Source organism: Cupressus sempervirens, chromosome 8 (genome assembly GCF_028749045.1).
Source record: "Cupressus sempervirens isolate cs-2001-9-10 chromosome 8, ASM2874904v1, whole genome shotgun sequence".
Taxonomy (NCBI): Eukaryota; Viridiplantae; Streptophyta; class Pinopsida; order Cupressales; family Cupressaceae; genus Cupressus; species Cupressus sempervirens.
Genome location: NC_143125.1, coordinates 347,586,862 through 347,597,940, shown reverse-complemented (window position 1 = coordinate 347,597,940; position 11,079 = coordinate 347,586,862). Strand labels below are relative to the sequence as shown.

Below are 11,079 nucleotides of genomic sequence, written 5' to 3'. Positions count from 1 at the left end.
TAATTTGGAAAATGATATAAACCCTAACACTAAATGTAAACTATAACCTTGGATGCTAAATACTAATTCTAACCAACCATAATATTAGTTATATGTAAACCCACATTGTAATCGTAATCCTAATTATAAACCTATATAAAAACTTATAAACCCTAATCATAAATATTAAAACCTAATTGTAATCCTAATCATAAATGATAAACCCTAACACTTATTATGTAAACTTAATCCTAAATTCTAAACCCTAATCATAACACTAACCCTAAATCCTAACCCTAACCATAATACTATAATCCAAAATTATAGATTTAAAACCCTCATCTTAACCATGATTACTAAACCCTAAACTATAGATCCAAAGCTAAACCATTACCCAAAATGGTAAACCCCAATCCTATAGCCTACATTGTAAATACTAAATTTTAGTCCTTAATGCAAAACCCTAATTCTAACCTTTACCAAATACTAATTTTTAATAATTTTGTGAACCCATAACACGACCCTAATATTAATCATAACCCAAAACCTTGTATATTGAACTATAATCCTTAATTCCAAAGTCTAATTCTAACCCTAATTAATAAATTCTAGCCCTATTCCTATATATTAAACATAATATTTAGGATTATGATTAGGTTTCTAGGGTAAACATCATGGGTAAGGGTATGGTTAGGGAAATGCGTAGAATTATCATTAGTAGTACACTTAAGAGTTAGAGTTAGAATTGTGAATAATTAGGATTAGGATTAGGATTGGGGTTTAGATATGGTTAGGGTTAGATTTTGGATTACAAAAAAAAAAAACAATAATAATACTGAACCAAAACCTAATTTAAAATGTGATATAAAGGTGAATGATGAGAAAATTAAATGCCTCAATACATCTTGGTGTATTTTAAATATAAGGTATATATTAGCTAGTAGCAATTGTGCCACATGTAACACATACAATAAAGCAAATTGATTAGTATGATTAGGGTTAGCATTCAAGATTAAGGATTATATCATGATTATCTAGTTTATATTATGGTTAGGGTTAATATTAGGGTTATAGTTTACTTTAGGTTTATTGTTATTATTACATTTAGGGTTTAGTGTTAAGGTTGAGTTTGTGGTTATTACTAGGGTCTAATCCTATTATTCTCATTATGTTAGGGTTAGGGGTAGATTTAAGGTTATGGTCATGAGCTGGTGTTAAGATTTAGTGCTCTATGTCGAGTAAGCTAATATGACTAAAGTTAGGGTTTAGCATTATAATTGGTTTTATAGTCATCATTAGGGTCTAATATTAGCATGAGACTTATTTTAGGGTTAGAGGTAGAATTATTATTATATTTAGGATTTAGTGTTACAATGTAGTGCTACATGTTCAGTAAATTAATATGATGAGTTCTATATGTTATGTAATTTATTTTTAAAAATCAATTTAGCAAATGCCATTTGGCATTCACAATTTTTTAAAAGACCAAATTAAAATATGTAATGTCATTTGACAATCATAATAATTAACAGATAGAAATAGAAAATAAATTTGATGGGAGTTACAAAAAAATTTGTTTTTAAAATAATAAAAACTTTTAAAAACAAATTAAAATATGTAATACCATTTGGCAAATATAATTATTAACAAATACAAATAGAAAATAAATTGACAAATGACATATTTAAAATATAAAGTTGAAAAGTCAAATTAAAATAGAACATGTCAAATAACATTCACAGTAATTTGTGTTTTCAACTTTTTTAGAATTTACATTTACTTTTTTAATAGAAGTTAGAGAAGAATACAAATAATCACAAAAGTTTATATAGGTAGATTTAATTATATATAGTTTTAAGATTTAAATATTTCAAGAGATTATAATTATAAGTGAATTATTAATTTATATTTAAAAATACTAATTAAAAATATATTAATCTAAAAAAAAAAAATAGAGAAAATGGTTAACTCTTATTTTTCTAAGTTATAATTAAGATGTTTTTATATTCTCGTTATATTTTTCTATTAAAAATATCATTAAACTTAGTTAGAAAAGTCAATATAATATTATAGAAATAGCTTACTTTTCTAATAATGTGGTGAATCTGGGTGACTTCTATATAGGAGGTGTTAAGTTCCACTCACACCTACTAATATGTGTGGCCTCACTCACTTTCCCTAAAAAGGAAAAATAAATATTATTATTATTATTCATCATAGTTAATGAATTCTTTGAAAGTAATAGGAATAACACGAACGATAAATTTTAGAGAATAATAATTCAATATGGAATATACATATAATATAAGTTCATTATTTAAGAAAGACATCAATTTTTTGAGAATATTAATTTATAATCTATTATATATAATTAGTTTAAATTATTTTTCAAATATAATTATGTAATATATTTTGAATTAATATTTCAAATCCCAACATCACCCTTTTTTGAGACTTGAACAATAAATGTCCACATTTCAAATCACAATAGTACCCAACTTACCCAAAAATAATTAAGGCTTAGACTCTAATACTAAATTAAGTTGAAATCTAAATTTAATTATAACTCCACCTCTAATCTTTATTAAATATTAATCATTATTTATTTAACATATTAGATATTAGAATTCAAGTTTAATTAACTTTGAGAGAGAGAAGGTGATTAGAGGGCAAATCCAGAGAGATAAGAGGTCCTAATATGATTTTAATAGAAATAGAGCTTAGAGATAGGGGTAGAGAGACTGATATGAGGGTGAGACAAGGAAGGGGAGAGAGTGAGTTATTGAGGGATACACACAGATATATATATATATATATATATATATATATATAGAGAGAGAGAGAGAGAGAGAGAGAGAGAGAGAGAGAGAGGAGGGGGGGGGGGGGGGGGCGGGGGCATAACTAGAGATAGGGAGGGAGGGTGGGAGATTAGGGGGTGTATATATATATATAGAGAGGGTGATTAGGGGGCATATCTAGAGGGAGTGGAAAGGGGGTGTGTGTGAGAGAGATAGAGAGAGGTTCATATTTTGTTTTTAATAGATTGGGAGACTAGTAGTAAGGGATAGACAAATAGAAAGAGAGAGAGGGTACAATTATATGGATTAAGAATTGTGTGTGTGTGTGTGTGTGTGTGTGTGTGTGAGAGAGAGAGAGAGAGAGAGAGAGAGAGAGAGAGAATTCTAAAATTACCATAATTCTAACCATAACCTAAGTTTTAACTCTAACCCTAAACCTTAAACTTTAATTGTAAACTTTATCCTAACCTTTCCTACAACCTTAACCATATGCATGTATACCTTAATATGAAGCCAAATAAACTATAATCTAAATACTAACCATAATCCTAACACCTAATCACAGTTATAACCCTAACCTTGCTAAGCTTTAATTATATTGTTAACATAATGATACTGATAGTCACTTTCCCCACTTACCATAACTCTACCATTGACCCTAGGTGAAATGCTAAGATTAACTATCATACTAACCTTAATCATAACCCTAACTTTAACCTTAACCGCACAATAGTAACACTAATCGTAATACTAACACTAGTCCTTAGCCTTATATAATTATAAATTAAAATTCATATAATATCATAACATTCCCTCTAACCTTAACCGTAACTCTACCACCAACATTAACCATAACTACAATAGTAACCATAGCAATGCCGCCATATAGTTAAATATTACAAATCATAAAATATCTTTCATCAAATCCTAAGGTTTTGTTTGTGTAGGTTAAGATTACATAAAAATAGGCTACTCAAAAAGAAAGTATCTTTCATCAAATCCTAAGGTTTTTTTTGTGTAGATTAAGATTACATAAAAATAGGCTCCTCAAAAAGAATTACTTTCCACATATGTGTTTACTATAATAACTATTAATAAATAGAATTAAATTTTAAATTAATTAATCAATCTATAAAATAAATATAAATTACATTGCAAGTGAGAAATCGAATAAATTTCTTCTCCACCCTTAAATATCTCTCCGCTCAGCTCTTTAGTTAATATTTACTGTTGCAATATAATTATAATTATTATTGTTAAATTACAATGCTGTGAAAACTAATACACCCATTATTAACATTTATTTCAATACTGTCTAAAATTAACCTTTCATCAAATTTAATTTATTCGTCAAAACAATGAATATATCCACAATTATTAACTTCATAATTAGTAACTCAACGAAGATTGATATGGACAACAATGTCTTCGCAGTCCCACAACAAGATTGATATCATTAAAACCTTCACCTGAAGCCAGTCCTACAAGAGACCCAAAAAAAATAGGTTGCACTCAATATGAACTTCTACACAACTCAATGCTCTATTTCAAAATAGGTCATCACCCTTACACTGAACAATGTTTTTCTACCACGGTTACAGTTTTCTTTCTTTCTTTTTTGAGTACTCTTATTCATCAACTGCTCTGAACAGTGTCAAGAGTGACAAGAAAAGGTTGATTACATCCAAATAGAGCACAACGGAAGCCCAAATATACTCATCATAGGTGTATCGCTTTATCAAGTTATCTGTGTCATAAATGATATACCCACTGAAGATCAAGGATGCAAGAACACCATATATCATTACAGAAATCTTTCCCAAAGGGAAAAATGCCTACAAAAACATTACAGTACAACTAGTGTTAGTATTAAAAATAGATAAAAATGATCCTTTAGAAATGCGAGAAGAAACAATCGGAAACCGATACGAGTACCTGAATGATAGCAAATAGAAGCAATATAATGACTGCTGAAAACAAGAAAGGCCCAAGGAAAGAGAAGTCATGTCCTCTTCTAGCAGCCCAGAATGTGTACGCAGTTAGACTCGCAACTACCACGGTAGTAAGTATTACTGACTCCAAAATTACCTTGCCTGTTCACACACATTTCAGGATTAGATCAGTCTATGTACATTCCCAAGAAAATCTTATGCATTTGCTAAAATTTTCATAACATAAAACTGGTTTGCAAACAGGAATAAAGAACTAGTCAACATTGTTGTAGGTTACATAATACAGAGTCACAGATTGATGCCAGTCCGTTACCAAAACAATAATCTTTTTACTGCAAGCTCTTTATCATCCCTATAATGAATCATAGGGTGTGACTCAAATATGGATGTCACACAATTGAATCTGAAAATAGCGTAAATGATGAAGTATGGCTCTGATACGACTGATGAAATACGGCTCTGATACCACTGATGAAGTACCGCTCTGATACCACTTGATAGAGGGCCACACCACCCTTACCCACTCACAATCAAGAAAGCAACAATATGGAGACCAAGAGAAAAAAAAAATGCTTCACAAGAAATTTTATTATACTTGAAGATCCTTACAACACCCACAAGATGATATCAAGCTTCTCCTTGAGCTTCCACTCCTCGAGCTTCTCCTTGAGCTTCTACTCCTCAAGCTTCCCCCTTGAGCTTGATTTAGAAATGCTCATATGCCTTGCTTAAATAGGCACTTACCACCCCATGCATGACTTATCCACAACCTTCTAGAATTCCTCCACAACCTTCTACAACTTTCACAACCTTCTACAACTTCCAAAACCTTCTACAATATTCATAACTTTCTAGAATTCTATCCACTCACCTCGATAAATGGAATGACAACCATTTTTTTTTTATTTTTTTCTATTATGCCACCTATGCACCTCGAAAATAGAAATCACCTTTTCCTTTCTTTTCTCCTTTTTCCCTTTTTTTATTTTTTTATTATTTCTCCTCTAATTTTCGTCACTTTCTCTCTCCTCCACAATTTTTATTTTTTTTATTTTTTCAATTTTCCCATGCAAGATGCTCCTGCATCAATAAAGAATCAAAACAAAAATGTTAAACTACTAAATATATAAACCATCATTCACGAGTCAGTCCTCCATAATCAAAGAGAGTGTCAAAGTGTTGAAGAGGAGGTGTTTGGGGTCTCAGCAGTGGTGTATGCATGCAATAATTTAGTGGATGTTTAGTTGTAGAGATGATGTTCGTTGAAGATTTTATAAGTTCATTAACAAAATTGTTCAACAATTGGTAGTGTTAGAAGTCTCTGCTATCAATCAATTTCAATTAAAATTTATTATAGATTTCAGATTTGTAAAACGTTATTGAACTTCATTCAAACTATAAAATTATAATCAGTTTTTGCTGAATGAATCGAAAGTTTTTACAGGTGTCAATCTTTTCATAAAAATAGTTCAAATTATTAACTCGAATTCCATCTGTTTCAAAGACTAGATTATCTACATCATAAATTTCTTTTATTTCTAGAATTTATAATTTGATAGCATAGAACTACCTCAGTTACAAACATTAAATTTTTACAGTCCATATTATATGAAACATTTAGAATCATACTATACAAATTTGATAAAACATTATTAACACAGACAAATCCAAAAACTTTCAAATAGTGAAAAATTATAGCAACTAAAATCCAAAGTAAATTTCCGATTTAACAAAAATTTGGTCCTCGCATCAAATTTCTGATAAAATCCATTGGCAAATTTCTCACGCCAACAATAAAAAGCACACAGTCCAAGCTAATATTGTTTCATTTGGTAAAGGATCCGTGGACTGAACTTGAAACATACGCTCCTCAATTCGATTCGTTTGGTTGTGCAAGCAATTCCGTTATCTAATATGCTCTTGATTCTGAAGCTCTTCCATGAATTATTTAAACTTACTGTACCGAATACGAAAAATGTATAGTGTGTTGATTCTCTCTTAAATTTTGTGAAAAGAAGTCGAGTCTTTTCAATAGAATCCTAATATTTCCCCCAATCTACTAAAAAGAAGAGAAAATAAACACCCCGAAACAAGAATGAATTCTCTAACAGTATTACACCCTTAAACAAAGAGCCCTAAACCATTGCCATCATGAGTGCAAAACCCTAAATGAAAGAGAAACAAATGAAAACTCACCGCTAGTGAAGGCACAAGTCAAACCAACAGCGAAACTGATAGTCGTAGTGAACAAAGCCAGCAAGATAAAATTAACAGGATGCTTCTGATGATAATAATAAAGCGGGCATAAGACTGCAAATACCACACAAAAAACAACAATAAATAACAGAAAATGGAGTTCAAAGGGGGAAAGATAAGAGAAAACAAAAAATGTAGGGTTTGCAATGCGTACCGATAAATGGGAGCACAATGAGGGCAATGTAAAGGCCGAGTCCAAGGGCAGAGGAGACGAAGAACAGAGCCACGGGGTGAACGAAAACAACTACGCTTCCAACGGCAACTGTGAGAATCATCTGGAACGTGAGTATGCCATAAACCTTTCGAATAAAGGCCCAGCGCAATGCATTCTCCTCCGCAGGAATGCCCGGGAACAGAGGCGTGGAGGTCGCTGCCTCCAAGTCCTCTGCGGGACCGTTCTTCCCCCAACCCCAACTCATATCCGCTACCTTTTCACTCCTTTAAATTCTCTTTTCCCCAATCAATTTCCCCTCTCGCAGATCTTCCTGCTCACCACTTGAGATTCAACTTAGATTACTCTCTTCCCCAATTGATTTTCCCTTCTCACCAATTACGATTCAACTTGATTACTTTCTTCTCCAATTGATCATTTTTCCTTCGAGCAGATCTTCCTGCACAGCATTTACGATTCGACTCTATTACTCTCTTCCCCAATCGATTTTTCCTTCTCGCAGATCTTGCTGCTCGCCAATTGCAAATCAACACTACGTTAATCAGGAAAATTTAAAAACAACGAAACCTCACTTGCAAGTAACGGAATTTACAGAGGAATTCTTCATAAGCTGCTAGAATATTCTAGGAAATTAGGAAGTGCGTAGAATGTTGGAGTGGTCGGTAAGTGGTTCAACTCTGACTCCTTTCCGTATCACAATTAAAACCAGAAAAATATAAATAATAATACAAAATTAAAAAAAAAAAAACAATTTCAGTTTTTTATTAGAGGAATTGTGAACTCTTCTAAAATCATGTATGGTGTCAAATTCACGTTGACTATTATGTGAGTTTGAGGGTATAATTTGAAAACTTGTAATATCAAGTTTTATAATTTCTATAGCGGGCAATACCATTATTGCTAATGATAATGATAATTGAAGGGAGCAAAGTGTAGACTCGAAAGTGTCCCGCTCTAAACCCTTCTATCCAAACGATTCCATGAGTTCGGAATGCTTGGATGCCGGCTTAGAGCTCCCTATCCATGGAGTGCAAGAGAGTGTATTTCAAGTTCAAAGGCTCTCAGATGAGCCTTAGAGATACTCTTCTTGCTAGTAAACCATGCAATGGGAGGTTCCAAAGACAAGATGCAAGAATGCAAATGTCCCAAGGAGTTCCTCAAAGATGCAATGCAACTAAAGATTAAACTAGAATGAATATGAAAAGTGCAGCTATTCTAAGCATGGATGAGAGTGTTACTATCCAACTATTAGACTATATGATCTAAGCTACATGTAAAAATGAAAGCTAAGCTAAGCTAGAATGCCATGATGCCATGGATGAGAGAATGTAGATAAGAAATAGAAGTTCTCCACAAAGCTCCAAAGAAACCTGTTAGAAAACCTGCAGCATAACAATATTCAAAATGAGGATGGATTGAGGGGAAAAGCTCTCTCCCTTTTAAAGATATATGGACGGTAGAGATCAAGATGAAGATGGTGGATGATCAACGGTGGAATTTGAAAAGAGGAGTGATCCATGTGCACACACAAATCAACCAATAGAATATAAGTTGACTTGTCATATAAGACAAAAGTCACAAAGCCTTTTCTTTTAATTGCAAAATAGAAAAAAGACTTTATGTGTGCACTTTAAGTGGGTTAGAAGAATGGGGTCTTTTATTTAATTAAAAGGGGACATGTTCTTTTAATCAAATAATGAACTTAGGATAGCATAGTCAAACTATAGGTTATAATCAAATAAATTGATTATTAGCAATTTGGTCTAGGTAAATGATTAAATTAATTTAGCCAAAATGCTAAGAAGGGGGCTAATAGTCTAGATGACCATTTTTAGGTGATTACATTTGCCCCTCTTTGACTAATGCGTGATCGATCTGGGAACACATTATGTCAAAGAAAATCGAAGCCAAGTAGGTGATGATAGATATAGATGTCTAATTCCGAAGAGTGAAATGCAAAAATAGATAGCAAGTCCTGAATGCACAGCCTGATAGCAGTAGTACTGAACACTAGGAAGAGATGATGTTAGAATTCAAGAAGAATACTAACACTTAGAAAAGCAGATAGAGTGAGAGCAAGTGAGAAGATCAAACAAATGCTCCTAAGTAGTGATAGAGTATTTTTGCCCCCTCGGGATCGAAATTGAAATGAGGTAAGGGGATGCAAAAACTAGCTAGAAATGAGAAAATTAGAATCTAGCAATGTCCAAGATGACAGATAGATGATTAGAACCCAAGAATGACTATAAGAAACTGATAAAATGCCCCAGTTTGACTAGAGTTGACTTTGAAGGATATAGCATAAAAATTAGGTCAAAATGAGCAGAAAGGTGATTTTAGACATGAAATAGTGAATTTAAGTAGATATGAAGTATGGAAATGATGAAGACATGAAGAAATGAAGATGCCCCAGTGATGATTCAGAGATTAGACATCAAAAGGTCAGCTAACTGCTCAGAAGAAAGTAGAATTTTAAAAGACAATTTTGACCATCAAGATGAACTCGAATTTGGATTTCAATCCCGAAAATGAATCTAGGACGTCAAAATTATTTTAAGAGGTCAAAACTTTATATAATGTGATGACAAGATAGAAAAGAGATGAAGCGAAAGATTAAGAAGGTGAAAAGACATGAACAAGAAGAAAGTAAAGAAATATATGAAAGGAGTTAGCCGATATGTCCACAAAAAGATGAAGAGAGAGCTCTCCCCATATGCAAGAATGCAAGACTAAGCTAGAAAATGAACCTAAAATGCAAGCTAATATGCAAAGTGGTTTACCAGCAAGAAGTGCATAACATTTAGACTCTTAATTTCATCATTGAGCATTTATTAGGGACATCATGAGATCATACAACCATCACTAGTATAACTATGAGGATATGAATATGATCGATATCAGATAGGTATGTGGAAATCCAATCTAAGCATCAGAGACATGTAAGTCAAGATAACTACGTGATTAGATTCCCTAAGTTTAATTTAGCAAGATTACACTTGTATCAAGGCATAAGTGCCAGGATAAACCCTGAGTGTGGTCTTGTAAAACAGTCAAGGATGATACATTTGTAAGTCAACGTGTTGAATAGGACCAGCATAAATGCTTACAACACTATAGACAAACAAAGTATACCCACAAGCAGAAATCAAGAAGACATGCCCCATGCCCCCAGTCTTCTAGTCAATGACATCCTCGAAAGACTATTAGGGAGGGAACACATGGCAAAGAAATCATCATAGATAGCACACAAAGTAGATAAATGTCAGCATAGCTCAGTCATTTAAGTGTTAAAGTGCGTGTGTGTAAGTCACTTGGCCATTTCTTCAAGACTTGATTCTGATAGTGAAAAATATCGCGACATCGAAGACCGTAGGTAAACTATCTGTAAAGTGTTGAAAAACACTTGATGTCAAAGTGGGGGAAGTGTTGAGAAACACTATTTTTTGAGTTGTCAAAGAAACCCTAATGCACAAGAATACCTCAATAGGCTAAGCAATTGTGCCCCCAAGATGAGGACAAGAAACATTTCCAAGCCAGGAAATGTGTAGCAAAGTAGGTGATTGAGACGGATAGACATAGGTGCAAGGGTTTCAAGTAGCGCCTGTTTCCAGGTTTTCACCACTTGACAGGTCTTTTTTTGTTTTTTTTTTTTTCAATTTTTTTGTATTTTTGAATTTTTTTGGTGATACATCAAAGTGCCTATTGCTAGGTTTTCACTAAGATGATCATTTTTCAAGACTTTTTTTATTTTTAGGATTTTTTCAGCATCATATATGATTTTTTAGATTTTTTAGAATAATTTAGAGATCAGTAGTTCTCAAGCAAGATCACATCATTTTCTCCCAATGTCTAGCAAGGTATAGGACACGATGGAGAAACAAGCCGATAGATAAGAAAAGATGCATAAGAAAGGAATGTGAAG

The 11,079-nt window shown here is 32.6% G+C and overlaps 1 protein-coding gene across 1 annotated transcript; it reads right to left on the bottom strand.

Annotated features, from left to right (window-relative positions):
• Positions 1 to 4,093: 4,093 nt before the first annotated feature.
• On the bottom strand, positions 4,094 to 8,569 carry LOC149542759 (protein LIFEGUARD 2-like). Its single transcript, XM_089797654.1, has 4 exons — positions 7,140 to 8,569; positions 6,926 to 7,039; positions 4,713 to 4,870; positions 4,094 to 4,612 (listed from the first exon to the last, which is right to left on the bottom strand). The coding sequence occupies exons 1-4, from the start codon at positions 7,402 to 7,404 to the stop codon at positions 4,406 to 4,408; spliced, it is 744 nt and encodes a 247-aa protein (XP_089653780.1). The 5' UTR covers positions 7,405 to 8,569; the 3' UTR covers positions 4,094 to 4,405.
• Positions 8,570 to 11,079: the final 2,510 nt, after the last annotated feature.

Excerpts from the sequence above, each read along its gene's own strand:
- LOC149542759 (XM_089797654.1), bottom strand. The coding sequence starts at position 7,404 with ATGAGTTGGGGTTGGGGGAAGAACGGTCCCGCAGAGGACTTGGAGGCA. Across the intron at positions 7,040-7,139 it reads CATTGTGCTCCCATTTATCG|TCTTATGCCCGCTTTATTAT; the intron begins GTACGCATTGCA and ends TGGTATTTGCAG. Across the intron at positions 4,871-6,925 it reads GACTTGTGCCTTCACTAGCG|GCAAGGTAATTTTGGAGTCA; the intron begins GTGAGTTTTCAT and ends GTGTGTGAACAG.